The 22,976-nt window shown below is 40.9% G+C and overlaps 1 protein-coding gene across 3 annotated transcripts in view; it reads left to right on the forward strand.

Moving 5' to 3' along the window:
- ZDHHC13 (zinc finger DHHC-type palmitoyltransferase 13) overlaps positions 1-22,976 on the forward strand; it is a 104,520-nt gene that overhangs the window by 27,779 nt on the left and 53,765 nt on the right. For 2 of the 3 annotated variants that reach the window (XM_044258947.1, XM_044258949.1), the window contains exons 10-17: positions 818-918; positions 6,423-6,547; positions 7,398-7,460; positions 8,385-8,478; positions 10,084-10,167; positions 14,487-14,644; positions 17,481-17,578; positions 20,161-20,753. In XM_044258947.1, coding sequence (XP_044114882.1) covers positions 818-918; positions 6,423-6,547; positions 7,398-7,460; positions 8,385-8,478; positions 10,084-10,167; positions 14,487-14,644; positions 17,481-17,578; positions 20,161-20,299 — 862 coding nt within the window. In that variant the 3' untranslated portion in view covers positions 20,300-20,753. Of the gene's footprint in view, positions 1-817; positions 919-6,422; positions 6,548-7,397; positions 7,461-8,384; positions 8,479-10,083; positions 10,168-14,486; positions 14,645-17,480; positions 17,579-20,160; positions 20,754-22,976 lie in introns of those variants that run through there. The other variant, XM_044258948.1, reaches the window with a different exon arrangement.

A 22,976-nucleotide genomic window follows, 5' to 3' on the forward strand; every position in this document is an offset into this window, starting at 1 on the left:
CTGAAATATTTTATCACAATGATGCTCATGATCTTGAGAGCTTTTTAAAAAGTCCTTTTCCTACCTGTCATCAACCATTGTTTTTTCCTGGTATAACATTGTAAAACAGATCCAGATAAACTCTGTTCATGCACAGATTTAGTATATTGAGTATTTAACACAAAAGACAGATTTTTTTCCTTTTGAAACTCCAATAGCAACAGTTGAGTAAGTGATATATAGCCTTCCATGTTGCTTGTTCCAAGCAAGAGGGTTTGCGTTCTGACCACTGGTGCCACTTTTAGCCTTTATAGATCTTTTTATGTGGCTTGTCTGCTTCTCAGGCTGGTTGTGGGATGAAACTGCTTAGGGTTGTGTGCATCTGTTTTGTTTTTAAAAATATGCTCCTGTCCTCCAGAAGGAAGCATATTAAAAATGAAGGTGAATTTCCCAAGTATTTACAATTTTTGCATTTTGGAACATTTGAAAATATGATATACCAAAAAGAAATACATGTGTGATACGTCACAATAGAACTGAAGAATCATTGCAAATAGAAAGTTATGGGGAATGAAATCCTGTAGAAGTTAGTTACAAGAACTAGAACGTGCATCTCTGCTTTACTTTTCTCATGAAAAATGGGGTGAGGTGGCAGCAAACGCTCAGTTACTGGGTGGGAAGTTTCACACTGGACGTGCTGGGTGCTGAAAGCCATTGCTGCTGCCGTTACTTGAGGAGATTGTTATTATTACTGTTATTTAACGGGACGTAGAACTAAAATTAATATGGACCATACTTGTTTTCACTAATATCCTGTGTATATCCCTTTCTCTTTCAGGTTCTTGGTCGGGTATAAGAGCTTCATATACTTACCAACGGTCTTCCTGCTAAGTTCCATTTTTTGGATATTTGTGACTTGGTTCATCTTATTCTTTCCTCATATCCTTAAAGCTGAAATTTAAATGTTTATCTCATTTTGCCTTTCAACAGTAGTAATGCCAGTGTTAGAAATTTGGATAATAGGAGAGATCCAGGGAATGCAACTCCTATTTGTAGTCATTTTAATTATTCTGGTTGTTGAGGTGTAGTGTTGAAAATCTCAGTTCTGGAAATAATCTTAGAGCACACCATGGAACTGGTAGGGATCTAATATTCATTACTCACAGGAAAGAAACAGTAGAATGAATTATTATTTTACTTGGACCCGTAAACATTTGTTGTATTGCCTTGAGATACTCTCTTCAAGGTCAGATGGCTCTTTTAACTTGGTTCGCAGTGACAGTTGATTAATAAATCTTCTGGGTACCAAGATGGCCTGTATGAGAGGGGTATTTGGGGAAACGTGTCCTCCTCAGCTGTGGTCAGCACAGTGTTGCTGTCTATAGCCGTGATTCTCAGTCCACACTAAAAATACATTTACAATGCCACCCAAAATGTACGTGAAACAGAAAATTGATATTCCTGATATGTGCTTTACTCTGAAATTTTGTTACTTTATGATGTTCTATTTCCTTTTTAAAAAATGCTGGACATAGTGCACTTAATTCTTTCATGGACTGCTAACGGATGACAGCTGTTTTCAAACCAAAAGAACTCCTCTAAGGAATAGGTTTATCTGTTGAGGAGCTGGGCTCAGGCCAAGGCCAGCTTGGGGGTGTGTTGTTTTCTTGGGGTTGACTGAACCTAGTCACGTAGAAGTGGGGATAGGGCATACTTCCTGGTTTACAGCTATGTATAGCTCTCAGTAGGAGGGAGGTATTTTTGTCTGATTTTTATCTTCCCACCTCTTTCCAGGTTCCTATTTCCCCTGCAGAGACTAGGAAGCCATTATAACCTTGCTTTCTTTATAGGGTAGGGGAAGAAGGAATGTGATAGATAGTAATGTACCTATAAACATACTCCTTCAGCTTCTGTGTTGTCTCTTTCTGGTAATGGCATCTTTGAAAAGAAAGAATGGTGTTCGTGAGAGAGATGCATAGACTCAATTCAGGAATATTTTTTCCATGGGAATCAATATGAAATGAGAGAGGCAGATGAGTTCTCAGTGTGCATATGTTTCCTTTCATCATAGTATGTTTATACTTCAATGATGCTTTTTGTTTCTGAGCCTTATCTCTGATATTCTTCAGATTCCTTTAATGTAAATGAGTGGTACAGCATACCGTGGAGTTCATTTGGCTTTTATCAAAGAGGTTATTACATATAACCTTTGTCTCATGATTACTAATGTGGGGGCAGCTTTGTAAGCACTAGTCTCCTGACCACTGCTTAATGGAGGCTTGGATGATATTATGTAATATAAAAATACATTATAAGAAATGAGCGTATTAAACAATAGCACAATATACACCCAGAATCACTTGGAGAAATCCCAAGGCTGGTAAATTCTAGGATAATTGACATCATCCTAAGGGGTGGCTGGCATTTTTGCTTACCAGCCCAAGTAGCAGTGGAGTAAACACAGTTTTAAAATTGTGTCTCTTTTTTTTTTTTTTTTAAAGATTTTATTTATTTGACAGAGATCACAAGTAGGCAGAGAGGCAGGCAGAGAGAGAGAGATAAGGAAGCAGGCTCCCTGCCGAGCAGAGAGCCCGACGTGGGACTCGATCCCAGGACCCTGAGATCATGACCTGAGCAGAAGGCAGCGGCTTAACCCACTGAGCCACCCAGGTGCCCTAAAATTGTGTTTCTTGATGAATTTTTGAAATTTGAGCAATTCACAGTATTTCGCTTTTGGCACAAAAAGTGAGATACTGTTTATATTGAATTATTTCAACTTTGCTGAAGTAATATCAATAAGAATGTGGCTCCACTGTAGTTTGAGAGTCTCAACTACAGAACTTAGTATTCAGGTGAGTTTCATTACAAGCAGTTCACCATTTGTGACGATGGCATTAATCAGAAGAATTGATTTCCAAAGCTAGACAGATTCTTAGGATGTCAGAGTGGACAGGATGGGATATTTTCCTTGCCTGTGCTGCCGAAAGCCCTTTGATCCACACGCCCGTGTGAACCTGCTACTGGTGAGTGTCAGTCAGTAGGTGGCAGACTTCGCCGTCAGATCCGTGTTTTGAGAGCTGAACGTTAAATGCTGTTTGAAACTGCTCTGGGTATGACTTGACTGTGCTACCCTGTAAAGACCCATCCTGACTAGTTAGACTGATCTTGTCTCAGAATGCCAAGTCTGGATCGGGAGGGAGTGTCCCCTCTCACCGTCCATTATGGGAAAGTGTCTGGGGCGCTGTGGAAGGAGTACTGTCTTTGGAATCAGATAGAATGAGTTTGAGTTTGGTTCTTTTTCTGACTCATCATGTACCATTGGGCACATTATTTAATTTCTCTGAATCTCAGTTTTGCCATTAAAAAAATTCCTGAAGGATAAGAGTACCAAGTTCATGGGATGGCTGTAAGGATTACTGTGCTGTGATGTCTGTAAAATGCTGACCCCATTGCGTAATCAGTATTTTCTAAAGAATACTTACTTCATTATTAATTACTCTTATGAAGAAAATCTGAGTGGAAGGCTGCATGTTGAAATTAATTTTAAGGGAAGCTCTAGGTTGGTTCCTCAGAAGATCACTTCCTTTTGGTGCCTTTTATATGTTCAGCACTAATGTATATGGCTTTTATGAAGCAGGATCAAATGGAAAAAATAGGACCTTACTGATGCATTTGGAGGTAAGATTAAGACCCAGAAATGGTGACGCACAGAATGTTATGTCTATGCCTCTGACTTGTGGAAGGAGTGATCCAGCTTCAGGTCAGGTGAAAGAGTAAGAGCTTTGACTAAAAGCCCCATGTAGGGAGTGACCTAGCTGCCAAGGAAGCCACTTTGTTCTCCAGTAATAAATAGTACAAGCATGTGAGTGTCCCTGCAAAGGACAACAACAGTTGCACTGTCCCTAACACTGGTCAGGACAACCCTGAAGTGTGTTTGCTCTGTGTGGAATTCTGTTCTTTTGAGAGAGACATGGACAAACAGCGTAAAGCAGAACATGACCAGAAGACTGTTGCTGTGCAAGGAACAAGGTTGCTGCTTATCCTGGAGGTGTGAGTGCTGCCATCCGGTATCACGTGTTCGGAAGTCTGTCACTGGAAGCCAATGCATTGTATGGAATGGACATTGAATAAAACTGTATTGAACAAAGGAGGAGTAAGCTTCTGTAGGGTATAGATCGAAGGACAGCTATAGTGTAGATCTGTAGTGTAAAACTAAAGGATCTAAGGAATGAAAAACAGTCCAAGTTACAGAAAGGCAAATTTCATTTCCATATTGAGAGACTTTTTAACTGCCAAGACTCACCGGCTAACTGACAAGGCTGAGGTGTGTATAAGGTCTGAGTACCACAGAACAGGAATCTTTAAATTCAGGGAAGGGCAAGAATTCTTCTCTGCAGGCAATCAAGAAAGACCTTCAAGGGAAAGGAGAGTGTGTTAGGTCTTGAAGGCAGTTAGGGCTTGGACATCCTCAAAGGGTGCTTTTGGAAGTAGCTGGGGACAGTGGGGAGCATTTGAGGTTAATGAACACACAAAGCAAGGGCATGGAAGCAAGGAACATCTGGCTTTTATGTGAGGGGATAGAACACATTCATTCTACTCGGAGAGAGAGGCTCCAGTGATTCTCCTGCTATTTGTTCTGAAAGTTATTCAGAACAGGAGCCCAGAGTTCAGTCAAGTCCGTATGCGGAATCATATGCTTCAGCTGAATGTATTTTTGAGAATGTGTCATGTGTGCCGATCAAAGTTCAGTGGGAAGAAAGCAGGATGTGTTTCTGTAACTAAAGGTCTTGACTTATATACTCTGAAACAATGCTGTTAATTCATTCTAAGTAAACTTTATTTGTCGGAATCCCATTTCACACAACTCTTCCAGTTCCTATCTCTTTCTTAAAGCCAGGCTCTTCTGCAGACAAACGGATACATTTAACCTCCAAAGTTTGTTCCTGCCTACCGCAACCAGATGTGGTTGCTGCTGGTTTTTGTGGCTTGAAGCAGTGCTTCTCGAACTGTTCTGTGCATGTGGACCCCCTAAGGATCTTGTTAAAATCCAGAATCTGATTCTGCAAATCTGGGCTGAGGTCTGAAGCTCGAGTGCCTTTCTAACAAGCTCCCAGGGAAAGCCATTGCTGTGGGTCTATGGACCACACTTTAAATAGCAAGGGTTAGAGTCTATTTTATGGCCATCTTTTCCACTCCAAAGTTTGGCACAGGACAACTTGAGGGGTGCCTGGGTGGCTCATTTGGTTAAGTGTCTGCCTTCAGCTCAGGTCATGATCTCAGGGTCCTGGGATCGAGCCCTGTCTCTGGCTTCCTGCTCACCCAGGAGTCTGTTTCTCCCACTCCCTCTGCCCTCCTCCCTCCACCCCCACTAGTGCTTACTCATTCTCTCTCTCTCCCCCCCTTGAAATAAATAAATAAAATCTTTTTAAAAAGCTTGATAATACCTTGGAAGGCAGATATAGTTACTGTTTCGATGATGATTTAAATTGAGCAAGGAGAAATGGTTTACTACTGGTGTATTGGCTTATTACTTGGTGCATCTTCATTCATCTTTCCCTAAACAGCAAAATTTTGCTTTTTGTACAAGGAATTTGTACCATTTCAAAATGGGTAATGTTTATCCTTGAAATACTTTTTAGCTTAATGTGTCTGTAATATGTTCTTTTCCCAAAGTAGCATTTGATTTGTAATTACCTTGCACAGAGAGCAAATTTTTTTGTGTATTTCTAAATTAATACAACCTAAAGCATCACAGGGATTCATTATTAAACTTTCCATTAGGAAATTTTTGCAAGCATTTATCTAATATATAGAGAAATATATTTTTTTAAAGATTTTATTTATTTATTGGGGTGGGGGCAGAGAGCGAGCACAGGCAGACAGAGTGGCAGCAGAGGCAGAGGGAGAAGCAGGCTCCCTGCTGAGCAAGGAGCCCGTTGTGGGACTCGATCCCAGGACGCTGGGATCATGACCTGAGCCGAAGGCAGCTGCTTAACCAACTGAGCCACCCAGGCGTCCCTAAAGAAATATTTTTAGTTGGAATCTCTGAATCAAGGGGTTTTTTTCTTTGATTTTGTTTAAATGATCAATAAATATTCTTTTTGATACTTACAGGAGAGCCATAGTTACACCATGAGAGATTAACTTATTGGATCTGAAATGTTTTTCAGTCCTCAGGATTTTCCTCATACATTACAATTATTCCTATCAATATTTCATGAGTTTCAACTAATCGGGAGGGATTAATTATTAGCAACTATGAACAAATTCCTGTAGTATTAGAACATAGGATGAGGCCAGGCCTGGGGTCAGGGATATGTATATGTAACAGAAAGTGAGGATAGAATGCAGAGAGATTTTCAGGCACCAGTGATGGAATTTGCTTATGTCATAATTATGCCGTTCTTAGTGGAAGTTGATATATTCCTTAACGTGGCTTTCACATCGAGCAGGCAGCCCTTTCTATTTTGCTTTCCTTCTCAGCATAATAGGCTTCCTTTACTTTTTCTACAAGACTTGGGCAACTGATCCAGGCTTCACTAAAGCTTCTGAAGAAGAAAGGAAAACGGTGAGCTTTCTTTACAATGTTACCTTTTTTATTATTATTTTTTAAATAAGAAGTTCATAACAATGTTGGTGTTTGTCATGGCTGCATCTCTAGTCCCTAGCAAGTAATAGATGTGACATAAATCAACAAAGTTGAGATTTCTCCAGGTCGCGCTTTCATTTATTTATGTAAAAGTCTTAAAAAATATTTTTATTTTCTCTTAAAGTCATACCCACCAAGACTTTTTCAAATGTAATTTCTGTCAGCAAACCTGATCTCGCTTTCTTTACAGTAACATATAGATAATGATCATTTAGGTTAAGTTCTCCCAATTTAATACATGGAGAGTAAGTAGGCAGGGGCAAGGGGGGAGTCCTCAATGACAAGAGATGCCCTTCTCTTCCTTAGATGTGAAGCTGTCAGTTAACCTGCATGGCTTCCTTTGCTTGTGAATGTTTAGAAGTTGGGGAGAGTATCATTGTTTGTGTTACTTCTATCCAGTGTTCCTGAAAGATAAGCCATGGTGCTTATAACCATCAGTTCTGATGTCTACTGATGAGTTTTGTTTCTTTTTTATAAGTGTATATATGTATATGTCTTTTTCTCTAACAGATTATAAGTCGGGGGTGCTTGCCATTCATGGAGAGAAGGGGAGGTGTAATTTTGTGCTTTCTAATTTATTGGCTGTGCTTGAAAGTGCAGCCTTGAGAAGTCACATTATTTTCAGGTACAGGATGATTTTGTGGCAGGTATTCCAGATTGCTTTTCTGGCTGCCTCAGTGTGGAGAGAGAGCTGGGAGAATGGTCTATAATATGCATTATACATTGCCTAGTAACACGTAATCATAGGATCAAATTTCATGCCTTTCAGAATATCATCACCCTTGCAGAGACTGGCTGTCTGGACTTCAGAACATTTTGTACATCATGTCTTGTGAGTCTTTTTTTCTTTCCCCACTGTAGTAAGAAAGCAAATTCTTGGTAACATTTCTCATGTAAGCCTTCATTAAATCTTCATGGTATATTTGTACATCTGCATTTTTACCAGCTTCCAATTTTATATTACTATTAGAATAGTTTTCTGCCTTGAGTGTATGAGGGAATGTTTATAGTTTCTTCAAGTTGCCTGTGGTTAAATCTCTGAATGATCTGTAGTATGTTTGGATTGCCTTTTTCTACCACGAAGCATATAGTAGAACTAACTTCAACTCACAGGCTCATGATGATCCTAGAAACCACTTAGTGAAACCTCTCATTTTGCAGTTGAGGAATCGAGGCCTAGAGGGAGGAAGTAACTTCCCCCAAATTATTGGCAGAGCTGGAAATGTAACTTGCATTTCCTTTTTCCTTTTTCTTAATCCAGTGCTCATTCTTTTTTTTTTTTTTTTTTTTAAAGATTTTATTTATTTGACAGAGAGAGATCACAAGTAGACAGAGAGGCAGGCAGAGAGAGAGGGAAGCAGGCTCCCTGCTGAGCAGAGAGCCCGATGCGGGACTCGATCCCAGGACCCTGAGATCATGACCTGAGCCGAAGGCAGCGGCCTAACCCACTGAGCCACCCAGGCGCCCCTCCAGTGCTCATTCTGCTTCCCTTCCCTTCCCAGTGCTCCCTCACTTCCCTTTCATCAGTGTGAAAGGGCTCTGGAAGTCAAATCCCTTTTAGTGATGGCCTAATCAAAATAGATATCTGGAAGTAAATATTAATAAGGCATTCCAGAGCCTCAACATGAACTGATGGTCTACTTAGGATTATCTGTGCCTGTGTCTTTAGGATTTAGGAGTAAGATTTTGCTTGTGATTTGTTACCACTTTAAGACACTGATATTTTTGCTTAGACCTGTCTTAATTGCCCACTTAGATAAGGAAGCCTTTAAGGTCACTTCATTGCCACGTGTGTAACTCCTGTGTCGCTCGATATGATCAGCATTGTCTGTGGACTGGACGGTGCATAGGTGAGAGATTGAATTTTTTTAGTTAACCCTATGAAGTTAAGCATATATTTAGCTATGTGTGTGTGATTCATAGAAAAAAGTAGAAGGGCATCTAAAGGGTCCATTTTGTGGCTCTTCCTTATCGAGAATCCTTTCATGGTGTAATGCTCTTGGAAAACTGTCAATGTTGATAATAATTAATGTGGTTTGTATAGTATTTTAGAGTTTATAAAGCACTTTTGAATATAGTATTCTATTCGATCATCAGGGCACATCCCGAGGTTGGTATCACTATCTCCGTTTTAGAGGTGAAAAAATATAAAAGGTAAATTATTTGCTTGAGGTTGTTTTAGGAATACCAGTCTTCTATACCAAATTACCAGGTTCTTAGCATGTTTTGTGACTTGAGTCTCTCCTTTACTCCTCCACTTGCCTCTTTTAAAGCTCAGGTAGAAGCCAGACCCAGAGGTGATGGGGACTGTTCCTTGTCCTGGCCCCATAAAAACCAGGGGTTTATTATGAGGAACTGCAGAGGAACTATAATCATTTGTCTCCAGCAGAGGAAATGCTTTTAAAATCCTGAACAAAAGACTGCTTCACAGTTAGGTTTCTTTGGTGCATTTTGATGTTCTCTTGTATTCCTAGAGAATAGGTGAAGAGGTAATTCCTAGGGCCCCAAGCTTCATAGACGCCATCCCACTGTAAAGATGGGATGGCTAGCATTATAGCGGGCAGCTTTGAATGGAAGTGGGAAAACAACAGTCATGAGCCCATATATTTTGATTACACGCATTCGACATAGTGATCTCACGGGCATCCTCTTGTTTGGTTGCCATAGGCCTATGAAGCAGACAGAAGAGATCTTATCCCCATATTAAAAGCAAGGACACTAGATCAGAGAAGTTAAATGACTTGCCTACATTCACACAGCTGCTGATCTGTGAACCTAGGTCTCTCCATTGCAGTGGGCATTCCTCCTCCTGGACTGTGCTTCCTTCGGAGAACTGGGGATGTGGTAGTAATTTAGTGTCATTAGCATCAACGTGCTCCCAACTGCAGCATCAAGAGAGCAACATACACGAGAGAGCTTGGTTGCTTGGCCCCCTTGCCCCTACTTCACTTCTGTAGACCTTTCTCAGGCTGCAGGTTGCCCCTCTTCTCCTGTGTTTAGTCTCCTGCAACATATCTATCTGCTGCTCTTCAGATTCATTTTCTGTATTCCTCCAATCCAGTGGATCTCTGATGTTCCGAAATTGCACTTCTTAAACTCATCACGTGGAAGGAAGGAAGGAATAGGGTATATCTGCCCAAAGTCCTGCTGTCTCCCCTTGCTCTAGCACAGTCGTAGGCCCTCCTAGTGCTACATGTGTTTAGTAGATCTTGTTCTGTCCAGAAAACGATGTCTTTTAGGTAAGCAACGAATAAATATTAGTTCAGTTAACATGGACAGTTGCCCATGACATATCAGAGCTGTTTGGTTTTGGTTTAATGGTATTTAAAAGCAAAGCCTAAGCTTATTTATTTTTTACTTTAGTGAAGGCTTTTGACAAGAAAGTGGCTAATAAGGTTTTGATATGGAAAATCATTGTAAGAAAGTATTAACTATGGTTTTTCTTTTTGATGTAGGTTTTGGCAACCATCGCTATTACATATTCTTCTTACTTTTTCTTTCCATCGTTTGTGACTGGATTATATATGAATCTTTCATCTGTAAGTATAAGTTTTTCTTAAAACAAGCTCATGAACTCCTACCACACGCACTTTTCTTGGTAAATTCTTGTATATCCCATTCTGACTGGGTGACGATAAACCATACTCCTAATAAAAATGAAACGGCTGCCTCCGAGACTCAGCATTGGGAAGCTTCAAGAAATGCTCAGAGCGATTAGTTGTTAGCACTTGGCAAGAGATTGGACCTCTCCTAAAGTGACCTTGGTGAATTTGAGAAGTGGTCAACAATACAAATTCATTTAAGGCAAAGTGTAGATTGATCACCTAGTAAAGTGAAGAAAAATTAGCTGCTCAGGAACAAAGCTAGGGAAGTGAGAAGTAAATAAAAGAGGAAAAGGACAGGCTGGCGGTGGAGAGGTTAAGGGTGGGCGGAAGTGACCACAGTAGGGAAGGAACAAAAGTCTGACCGCCCGTGATATTTGGTAAATGTCAAGTCACAGAGCTAATGGGACAACTAATAATCATTGCAAGTTTGGAAATCATGACTTGGAAGAAAACCTTAGACCATTTATTCTGCATCCTGAGAAGGGAAAGTAACTTTTCAGTAGCAGTGTGAACACGCATGGAGGGAGCTCATGTAGGGAGTGACATCGGGCTATTCCAAGGTGATTAACCAAGAACAGGGTTTAAGTTGAAGCAAGAAGGATTTGGGTTAACTCTCACCAATTGTATGGCTGTGCTTCGCAAACCTTAGAGTAGGTTACCTAACTGGGAAAACCTATAGCTCTTGTAGTTTATTTTGGTCTTGTTTGTTATTTATTTATTTTGAAGACTTTGGGAGAATCTGGCCTCACTACGAATCTGTTTCCACCCAGCCTCCTGTTATATTCATGCTCAGGTCTTAGATTTTGCCAATAGAACAAAGTTTATTTCCTGAGCTGAAATGTGGAATGATGCAGGAAGATGTTAGGAATGTTTTTTCTACTTTATTTTCTTTTTTCCTTAACATCCCAAGTACCACCCCTCCCTACCTTCCCCTTCCCCCTACTCCAGTTTTCTTTAAATTTTGTTTAGTTCTTGAAAAAGAAATCTTCCTACTCTGTCCCTAAGCCTCCCAGTCCCCTTCCCCAGAAACATCCAGTATTACAAGTTTTGGTTTGTTTGGGGTTTCATTTTTTGAGATTCTTAATATCTATGTGAAATGGTGTCTTTTTTGCCACAGCATAGGCATGGAGAGGGCTTCAATTACCTTGTTGGCTCCTTTCCCCTCTGACACCTTGGATGTCTGTGATCAATAGGGAACTGCTTTTGTAGCTCAATGTGACCGTCATCATCTCAAATGGAGCAAATAGTCAGAAGGTTGTGATCTCTGGTCTCATTTCTTATCAAAGGCCATCAGTAATCCTGAGATTGGAATCCAAAACCTCTTAAATTATGTCCTGTGGTGTAAGAAATGAAAGATTTTTTGACAGTCCTATTGAAAGAACTGCCCTTTTAAGGCCTAACAATAAAACATATTCCTGGAAAACCTTTTTAAGCTGGCCCATGGACCAACTTGTCCCTTGGATTTGATCCTAAGGGACACGAGCCAGATTTTACACCACTCTTGTCTCTCCTGCTTCTCTCTTCACTAAAAATAGTCACCTTTGTTTGGTGTCTGTGTCCAGCATAAGACTGTATTGATAAGGACAGAAGTAATTTTCCATCACTTTCGTTCTTTCCAAGTTGCTTTCTTATTACATGCATTGGTCCTTCCCTCTACTTTGTTTTTATTCCCTGGCTCTGATCCAATTTCTTTATTTTGTTTCTTAGGAACGGTCACATTTTATATTCGCTTGCAACCATGTAGGCTAGCTGAACGTATTTGGTTACTTTTACCCCATTGGTATTCAGACAGTATTTATTTACACCAAATGAGGACATTGTAGTATTTATCATTATTTCACAGATGGAAAAAATGAACTTGTGCTTCACTTTTCTAGCGAGGTCTCGCTATCATCCCACCCTCGTGGTTTTCCATGGAAATTCCTGTTGCTAGGGCCTTGATGTGCGCCCTCCTCGTATGAGCCAGTGGCAGCTGCTTTGGGTTCCCTGCAGAAGTAGCTACATCTATTTCATCTTCCGTGAGGTCTGCTCACAGGGTGGATACTCAGAAGTGTCAGCCTCCTACATGTTACAGGGAGAAAGACTTTTTTTTAATTTATTTCATTTTGTGTTAAAGATTTTATTTATTTATTCATGAGAGACAGAGAGAGAGAGAGAGAGAGGAGGCGAAGGGAGAAGCAGACTCCCCACTAAGCAGGGAACCCGACACAGGGCTCAATTCCAGCACCTGGGATCATGACCTGAGCCAAAGGCAGACACCCAACCAACTGAGCCACCAGGCACCCTGAAAGATTTTAGATCATTGTTAGAAAGAACATAACTGTCAGAGATATCTAAAGACGAAAATGATCAGCCGGGAACAGTAGGAGTCCCCTGTCATTAGCCAATGACCACCTGGTAAGAATTTATTATTATTACATATGAAAGTTTTATAGTGCATAAGATAATGTATGTCCCATTTGTAGCCATATCTTTAACATTAATTCTAAAGTCAATCCTATGAAAATTTCAGTTTGAGGTCATGCTGTATTATTCAAAAAATTCCCAGAAGAGAGCAGTAGAAATCCATAAGCTCAAAGAAAGTAGGTATTCTTTTCCATGCAGCAGCTGTTTCCTCTACCTGCTGCTGGGAATTACATTTTTTTTTTTTTATTTTGTCATATCAGGTGCATGGATCGCATCTTTGAGCAGCTCGAAAAGAGAGCATAATTTGCCTTAACTTGTTGCCTTGATCGTTACTCTGTGATGATTGCCCTTAGAATGCTTGTGACATATAGTCATGAAAGATTGTTAGGAACCAAATGAGACCCAAAAGGGGGAAAAATAGATTTTAAGACTAAAATATATATATAAATTATAAAAATTTTTAAGACGGGTAGTAGTTAAGTTAGGGATTCATTTTCTTTCCGTCCTAGGAGCTCTTAAGTGCTGCTATGGGAAAATGTCTGAAAGTACTTATCAAATTGTTGGAGGCATTTATGAAACCTCAAGGTGCAAATTTGCAGAGTTCTTTTGTTTTTTTTTTTTTTAAGATTTTTTTTTTTCTTTTTGGGGCGCCTGGGTGGCTCAGTGGGTTAAAGCCTCTGCCTTTGGCTCGGGTCATGATCCCAGGGTTCTGGGATCGAGCCCCGCGTCGGGCTCTCTGCTCTGCGGGGAGCCTGCTTCCTCCTCTCTCTCTCTCTGCCTGTCTCTCTGACTACTTGTGATTTCTCTCTCTGTCAAATAAATAAAATCTTGAAAAAAAAAAAAAGATTTTCTTTTCTTTTCTTTTTTTTTTTTTTTTTTTTTGAGAGAGAGACAGCGAGAGAGAGCATGAAAGGGGAGAAGGTCAGAAGGAGAAGCAGATTCCCCATGGAGCTGGGAGCCTGATGCAGGACTTGATCCTGAGACTCCAGGATCATGACCTGTGCTGAAGGCAGTTGCTTAACCAACTGAGCCACCCAGGCACCCCAAATTTGCAGAGTTCTTATTTCAAAAATGATTTGCCCTTAATACACAGTCCTGGTGCCTACACAAGTCATTGGCTTTACAAAATCTTGCAGACTTGTTCCCTTGTTTCTGCTGCTGCCTACCTACATTCTCCTTACTGCTACCCTTAGCTGCATGGCTTATGGGGTCACGAGGGCCATGGTGAAGTTCTGCCTTTTCCTAGGGCGTCTCTCATGATTCCCTTACCTGAACTTTCTCCCCCTACGAATCATGGTGCCAGTGCACCATGGTACTTCTGTACCCCCAATAACCTCAAGCTGTTAGGTCGTGTTCCAGTGATATCTGGGTGCTCATGGGATTTCTTGTGCCTACAGCAGTGGCCTATGGATCTGAACCCTTACAGACTCATCTCTTGCTGTGTATCCTGGACAATATGAAGAGTTTTCTAAGCAGATATTTATTAAATACAGCTGTTCTCCATTATCAAGTCCTTGAACAGTTAACTTCAAGCCAGTTTATTTTATGCTGAATATACGATGGTTTTAGTGGTGGTGTACAGACCTTTTTTACTTTTATTCCTTGCCTGCCAACCACCAATGCAATGCTGTCATAGTCTTCATGAGCAGTGAGGTACTAATTTATCATCTTTGTTAGTTAAGCTGGCATTTGGAAGATTAATTTTTAAAGTTGGGTTCTAGTCTGTGTTACCATGTCCTACTTTCTCTTCTCCCTGAATAAAAGTGCAGCGACTTTATCTTTTTGAAGAATGATCACTAGTTTGTTGCCTTTTTAAATAATGAATTCCATTTCTTGTGAATTCACAGATTGGTCAAATCATTGTGCCACAACATTCAGAGAAGATGGACTATGGACCTACCTCAATCAGATTGTGGCCTGTTCCCCTTGGGTTTTATATATCTTCATGCTAGCAGCTTTCCATTTCTCATGGTCAACATTTTTATTATTGAATCAACTCTTTCAGGTATTTATTTCTCTTTTTATAATGCATTTGAGTAAAATTTCCAGTAGCCTGTAATAAGATCAAAAGACTTGATTTTAAATCAGAAGGTTTTTGGGTCTTAGTTCCACCCCTGTTGCTTACTCTCTGGATGTAGGCATGTCATTTGACTCTGGAATGTCAATTTTCCATGTCATTTGACTCTTGAATTTCAATTTCCTTGTGTGTAAAATGGAGTTGATAGTGCTACTCTCATAGGATCGCGTAAAGGTTAGAATAGTAAGTTAGCTCGTCCCTAGGAATGATCTAATCTGACCTTTTTATTTTATGGATAGAGTTACAGAGAGGTGAATTGACTTGCTCAGGGTCACTCAGTGAGTAGCGAAATCAGAACTGGAGACCTAGGTCTTCTGACAGCCTCTTCAAAGGCTTTTTTCATCATATAGTTAAATCGTAAGGTGTGTGAAAACATAAAATATAAATAGCATTGTGAGATACTTCGAAACATTTTTGAGAAGATTCTCTGCCTCATTTTTTCCAACCCTGTTTGTGATCCTGTTCATTACTCAGTGCTTAAGTGGATAGAAGGGGGTATAAATGCAAGATCCATCACCAACCAGTGGACATGGTAATTACACTTCCAGGGAAGGTCACAGCCATTAGAAAGTTCATGCTCCAGGGCAGTAGCCACATTCAGCTTCCTGTGAAGCTACTGTCCTTTTCCTGCTGCCTGCCTTCCCTCTGAGCATAACCTAATTCATGTTGTTGCTATGGCCTGCCCTCGTGGAACAGACAGCCGTGATCAGTCTGAGCCAATTACCGTCAGACCTCAGATAATTCGAGCATTACTCATCAAAAGCACAATGCATTCCACTTTTACAGGGAAGTAACCAATTCTATAGTAATAAGGAGAAAGAAAGAAAGACAGACAAAGGGGAGAAATGCCAAGAAAGGGAATGAAGCTGGTAACACTGAACTGAGGCTTCTGAATGTTCATCTTCATCTGCCTCTCTGGTATCTACACACTCAGGCAGGAGGAATGAATATTAGCATCACTGATTGTTAATACCTTGTAATACCTAATATTTATATATGCTTTCCATATTCCAAAGCACTTCCTGTCTCTTTCCTGACAAAGAGTTGAGTCCTAGGGACGCCTGGGTGGCTCAGTCGGTTAAGTGTCTCCCTTCAGCTCAGGGTCATGATTCCAGGGTCCTGGATCGAGTCCTGCATCAGGCTTCTTGCTCAACGGGAAGCCTGCTTCTCCCTCTGCCTATTGCTCCTCCTGCTTGTGCTCTCTTTCTCTGACAAATAAATAAAATCTCCAAAAAAAAAAAGTTGAGTCCTAGACTGTGCCGTAGCAGTGTCTCCATTTTATAGATGAGAAAACTAAGCCCCTGAGAGGTTAAGTGCCTTGTTTCGGCCATGTGGCTGGTGAGAGGGAACGAGAAGTAGAACCGAAGATTTGAGACCTAAGTTCTAATTCTCTTTCTTCTTTTCTGGACTCTGAGGACAAGTACAGATATATGTGAGACTATAATATTAGTTGTGGTTTTTTTTAAAGATTATATTTATTTATTTGACAGAGAGAGAGATCCCAAGTAGGCAGAGAGGCAGGCAGAGAGAAAAAGGGGGAAGCAGGCTCTCCGCCGAGCAGAAAGCCTGATGTGAGGCTCAATCCCAGGACCCTGAGATCATGACCTGAGCCAAAGGCAGAACCTTAACCCACTGAGCCAACCAGGCATCCCCAGTTTTTTGTTGTTGTTGTTTTTGTTTTTTCTTTTTAAAGGTTAATATTTCTTACAGTTTCTAAGGCAAGAAAATGGACTCAAAGTTTTGGTTGGGTTTCAAATAGAGGAATTCATGGTAAAGTTGTTTTCTTAATAAAACAATTCAGTTGTTTGAAGCCTTTCATTTGCTGACGGCTCTAGTGAGTCACGGGTTTGACTGTAATAAGACAGAGCACAGACTCCGGTAAGGACCATGAACTTTATTCTCACACTGACTGAGGTGTCTATCTCAGTTCTGCTACTTTCTAAACTGTGTGACCTTGGACCAGTTACTCCACCTCTGACAGCCTCTTGACAGGGTATTTTAAATATATTATGTCAAATCCTTCAACAACCTGATGAGGGAGGATGGTGTGATAATCTCTGTTTCACAGATAAGGACTTAGATATTTGAATTATTTTGAGGATTAAATGGAATCCCTCAGTGAATAGTAGGGTTTTAATGATTTGGGGGTTTTTAAGTTACCTCAATTCTTACCCTTCCCCAAATTATGCATTTGAATGTCCTTTACTTCAGATTGACTCTTTCAGTTGGCCCTTTCCAAAGAGATGCTAAGAAGCATACACAAGGTGAGATCATTGCAGTAATCTTGACCTTATTTAGTTTTATTCAACTAAAACTTACATGCCGCATGTGCTGAGAATCTAAAAAGGCTTGTAGGCCACGGCTTGAATTACTAAAGCAATTACTTCATGACTGTGCTTTGTTGAATGTTAATAAAAACAGACACAAAAAAATGAATGCTCAGGGGCACCTGGCTGGCTCAGTCGAAAGAGTGAGGTCTCTTAACCTCAGGGTGGTGAGTCCAAGCCCCACGTTGGGTGTAGAGATTACTGAAAAATAAACAAACTTAAAAAAGCAAACCAACAACTCGGCTACTAGATTTACTTAGTCTCATTTAGAGCTGTTGAGTTGTCGTCACCATGATCCTAAGTTATACTGTATTATACTGTATATTATACTGTATTCAGGGACGTACTGAATGTTTACTGCAGTCCTGAGATGCACTAAGAGCAACAGAACCTCAACACAATGGAATTTTTATGTACCTTCCAACCTTCTTTTGCAGATTGCTTTCCTGGGCCTGACCTCCCACGAGAGAACCAGCCTGCTGAAGCAAAGCAGGCATATGAAACAGACATTATCCCTCAGGAGGACCCCATACAAGTAAGTCAGATCTATTTTGGCCACTGCGTCCTGGGGAAGATGCTAGTCTAGTCATTGGTTTGCCAGCCTCCTGCCACCACTAGGGCAAGCTCCTCTCCCCTAACTTGCTGTCTGGCGGAGTTGACCCTCTTCTTTCTTGGAAGTCTTAGTGACAAGAGGTTTGTAGTAAGGTCATGAGCCCCCAGGTGCTAAGAATTTTGGACTTGGTCTGTTGGACTCAGCACAAATAGTTAAGTGACTTTGAAGTTTTGCCAAGGTGGGGAATCTCTCCAGTCAAGCCACATGGTCACAAGATTGCGTTTTGCTGGCATGAAGTCAATGTGAGATAACCAAGCATGTGGCTGAGAATTCCAGCCACAGGGCTCTCTGTAGAAAGCATTAGGTTGTGAGGTTTGCCAAGATTTTCCACCTGCCTTTCTCTCACCCGTAATTCTTTTAGCCTTGTGTTTAACGAGCGCATCTGTGTCAGGCGGAAGCTGCTGCTTCAGGTTTGGGGCGTGATTTCTCCACAGCATCGGTTATATAAAACCTGTCCTCAGTTGAAAATGCGAGTGTTTGTAGGAAGGCTGTCATCCTACGATATGAACTATTGGGCTTTGAAGCTTATCTTCCTGTCATATATATCAGGGTCTTGGAGGCTGGGAGTGCTGCAGAGGTCACCCTGAGCCCTCGGGGGATTTAACGCTCACTTGCATATCTCATGAGCAGTCTATTTTAAAGCACACTCGTGGTACAAGATGAAACTGTTAGGCTGTTAGACAAGGAGATCAGAGCCTGGAAGGGACTATGATCTGTGTTTAGAGAGGAGAGGAATTGACTTAATTGGGAAGAGATGGCTAAGGTGATGGAGGGTGGCCAGTGGCGCCAAGCTTGTGGCGATCAGTTCAGACTGGCAATGATAGTAAAGTCCCTTTCCCAGTAGTTGACCCGAGGAATAAATACTGACTCCTCTAGAGGATGAAAGCCTTTTGTGACCGAGGTAGAATTTTCAGCTGAGCCTTGAAAGACGTGGGGTGGGGCCTGATGGAGGAGGACAGACAGGGATTTCAAGCCCGTAAGAGCCCAAATGAAGGGCCTGAGTTGAGAGAACTGGGGCATGTGTGGGAATTACTGAGTAATGGCAGCATACGCTGGAGGAACTAATGGGAAAGCCTTAGAGCTACTTTGCGTCTTGCTTCCAAAAACCTGCCCAAGTTAACTTTTACTCATTAACTAGCTTTGGATCCGCTCTCTCGAGGAGTGGTGATGATACAATCCTGACAGCTCTCCCAGCAGCAGCAATGGCCCAGTCATCCTCATGCACAAATAAATTCTAATGTGTATTGGGGGTTAGGTTTTGTTTTTTTAAAAACATTTTATTTATCCACTTGAGAGAGAGCCTGAAAAGGGGGGAAGGTCAGAGGAAGAAGCAGACTCCCTGTGGAACAAGGATCCTGATGCGGGACTCCATCCCAGGACTCCGGGATCATGACCTGAGCCGAAGGCAGTTGCTCAACCAACCGAGCCACCCAGGCGCCCGGGGGTTGGGTTTTGATAAGGTTTTTGGAGGACCAGACAGTGTCCAATAGGTAAGATTAATTGGGAAGGAGCTCTTTCCCTTTGGCTGGAAAAGCCACCTTCCAGCAGTTTGCCAAAATGACCAGCACCAAGGGAAAAAGGAGAAACACCCACTGTATGTTCTCTAGACCTTTTAGAAAACACAGAGGTGTTCCTTTGGCCACATACATGCGAATCTACAAAAAAAAGTGTTACTGTAGACATCAAGGCAGTGGGACCATTCAGAAAGCGATGCCCAACAAATGTGACCGCAGCAGAACTGCAGGAGTCTACGGCGTCCCCCAGCTGTTAGTGTACACACACAAGGGCCAGATTCTTGCCAAGAGAACTAACGTATGTACTGAGCTCTGAGGCACTCAAAGAGCTAAGACAACTTCCTGAAGCACGTGGAGGAAACTGATCAGAAGAAGGAAGCCAAGGAGAAAGGTACTTGGGTTCAGCTGAAGGGCTAGCCTGCTCCAGCCAGTGCTGCACTTTCTAAGAACTGATGGAAAGGAGCCTGAGCTGCTGGAACCCATTCCCTCTGAATTCTTGGTATAATAGGTCTAAGAAAAGACGAAGGACCTCTGGACTATTAAAACAAAACAAAACAAAAAAAAGAATAATTGCAAGGAATCGAGACAGGGCCCTATTCTACTTAAAAAGTTTAGGAAAAAAAACAGTTTGTTGACTATATTCTTTGGGTCTATCTGGCCTTTGAGATCATCAAAATGTGAATCAGGACAGTGGGAATGGAAAGCACTTATTGATGGCCCCACCATTCCAGTGAGTGGGGGACTCAGAAGGAAATCAAGTTGCTGGACAGAAGCCAGGGAATCTCAGTCAGGACTGAGGTCCGGAAATGGAAGCGGGCTTCAGTTTTAATGTCCTCTAAGCCAGGGAACTGTCTGATTCACCTCTGGATTCCTGCTTCAGGATCTTCAAAGCACCTTGTCTGTTATAAATTCTCATTGAATGTTTCTGGTCTTGGAATGAATGTCCAAACAAGAAATGTAGTAAGATGTGTTCTCTTCCTTCCTTGGCAGCCTTGGGTTCACGCAGAACCTCGCAGATTTCTTTCAGTGTGGCTGCTTTGGCTTGGTGAAGCCCTGTGCCGTGGACTGGACATCACAATACACCATGGTCTTCCACCCAGCGAAGGAGAAGGTCCTTCGCTCCGTTTAAGAAAAGCCACCCCAGACTCTCACTCTGACCTACTTGTGTTTATGTTGATGCCCTGTGGTCTGCAAGTGAAGTGCTGATTCAGAGTTCACCTAAGTCCAAAGGAAAATGCAGGTGGTTTTTTAAAGCTATTTGGTAAAAACAGAAGTTCTCAATAAAGGCATTACACTTTTGGATTTAGCAAGATGGACTGTTCCTGAACAATCTTGGCAGACATCTAAAAAAACTTATATTTTTCACAAGAAAACACAAGTTACATTTTTTTGGAGATAATATTCATTAATTATGGATAAAATGTGGTATTTTCAAATACTTTATTGGTTGTTTCAAAATAGTACTATTCTTTAAACTTGTAATTTTTGATAAATTATTTGCTTGTTTTATCTATAAATATGTAAAAAATATTTAAATAGATGTACCTGTTATGCTTTCACACTTAATAAATTTTTTTTTTGTAGTTGAGATTTCATTTCTGACACTTAACACTTTTAGAATCTTAAAATGAGAAAAGGTGTATATAGGACATAAAGAAACGATTCACAGTTCCAGGAATGAGTTGAACTCACTGTTAACACCAGTAAGCAAGATCTAATTTAGTTTTCCATCTTAAAAAACTTAGAAAATTGAACAGAGGAAGTCTTAAAGATTAATTACTGCTTTTACTTAGAATCCTCAAAATATTGGACTGATGTGATTGTAATTGCTGATTTCCCTTATTCTGGAGGAGAAATGAATTCAACTTTAACTCTTGGTTTGTATATAAATGCTCCTGGGCATGGCCCCTTCCTGCTGAAAACCATTCCTTAAGGTTCTGTTGCTCTTGGGATAAAGGCTCTCATCATGACCTCCAATTGAAATGGAAGTATTGAATAATACGACCTTACTTGGTTTACCAGTCTTAACTCTGGACCACACTTTATACTCTAACCACATTGACCTTTCAGTTTTTCAAGGATCTGTTCTTTCCTCTATAGAGCCTTTGCAAATAAGGAAACTAAAGCCTAAAGAAGTTCCTGTGTTCTCCAGGGTCACTTAGATACTAAATGGGGTCACCACTCTAGAGCACCAGTCACCTCAAATACTGTCTGACACATTGTATGTGTTCAATAAACATTTAAATTCATTGAATGAACGAATGGTTTTTAAGCAGGATATGGTGTGATCATAATTGTTTGAAGGCTGATTCTTAGCTGGAGGGACAGAAGGACTTTCTCAAGCTATACCCTTTCCCTTTCTCTCTCTCTTCAAACTCTACCAAGTATTCTCAAATTGTGGTCCATACACCATTTAATCAGAATTATAGGGATGGGGCAGGGGCTCACTTGTTTAAAATTCAAATACCCTGCCTCACACCTTCCAAACTACTATATTCCAGCCTTTACAATTGATATATAATAAGGAAAACACATTTCATTAATTTAAATTATTCCATAGATATATATATTGCATTCCATGATAGGTCTTTCTGACCATAAAACATGTAATTGGGCATACTAATCACAGAGCTTGCAGTCTCGAGGGAAAGCTAAGATAAATGAGCCTATAGTATAATGTAGAAAATATGAAAAGCTGTAAGAGGGGTACAAATAAAATATTGTTAGAGTTTAGAGGTCGGAGAGAGTCTCAGAAGATGTGGTCAAGTGTTTATGGACGATATGGCATTAGAAAGGGTCTTTCAGTGATATTTAGTTGGGAAATACAGAGTTGGAAGTGAAAGGCCTTCTCACGTAGTGAAGACAAAGGGAGAGTTTAAAATATGGTTAGAACCATGACAGGCTGGGTCTCCAGGATGTTTAAAGTGGGGAGCTTGGTCAGTAAATTGGACTCGTTGATTTGGACTAGATCTCCAGGGACCCTGAATGTTAAGCTAATGAGCTGTATTTAAGTGAGCAATAAGGAGCTATTTCTTTACTCACTTGTCAATAAAGAATCTTTTTACATCGTCTTGTCTAGTATCACCAACCCCTGCCAAGTAATTACTCTCAAATTGGGGTCCATAGATGATTTACATCAGAATAACAGGCGTGCAATAGTGATGGGGGTGGTGTCTGGGGATCACTTTTTTAAAATTCAAATTCCTGGACTGCCTGGGTGGCTCAGTGGGTTAGCGTCTGCCTTCGACTCAGGTCATGATTCCAGGACCCTGGGATAGAGTCCCACAACCAGCTCCTTGCTCAGCCATCCCTTTGCCTGCCATTCCCCTTGCTTGTGCGTTTGCTCTCGCTCTCACTTGCTCTCTCTGGCAAATAAATAAAATCCTTAAAAATATAAAATAAAATTCAGATTCCTCAAGTGAGGAATCTCACTCTTGGAATCTCTTGGAATCTTGGAAACTCAGTTTTTATCAGGTTCCCCAAGTGACTTTTTTTTTAAAACATACAATGTATTATTTGTTTCAGGGGTATAGGTCCATGATTCATTTATATTTTTATTCACAGCAATTCATAGCATTCACCATAGCACATACCCTCCTCAATGTCCATCCCCCAGCCACTCCATCCCTCTCACCCCCTTCCCCTCCAGCAGCCCTCATTTTGTTTCCTGAGATTAAGAGTCTCTTACGGTTTATCTCCCCAAGTGATTCTTACATTTACATGATACAGTTGGAGAATCATTTATGTAGGGACTCTTGTCCCCACCATTCCATTGTGGTGTTTTCCTCAGGTTCATGTTGGTGGGA

The sequence above is a fragment of the Neovison vison genome, chromosome 7 (assembly GCF_020171115.1).
Source record: "Neovison vison isolate M4711 chromosome 7, ASM_NN_V1, whole genome shotgun sequence".
NCBI classification, from domain to species: Eukaryota; Metazoa; Chordata; class Mammalia; order Carnivora; family Mustelidae; genus Neogale; species Neogale vison.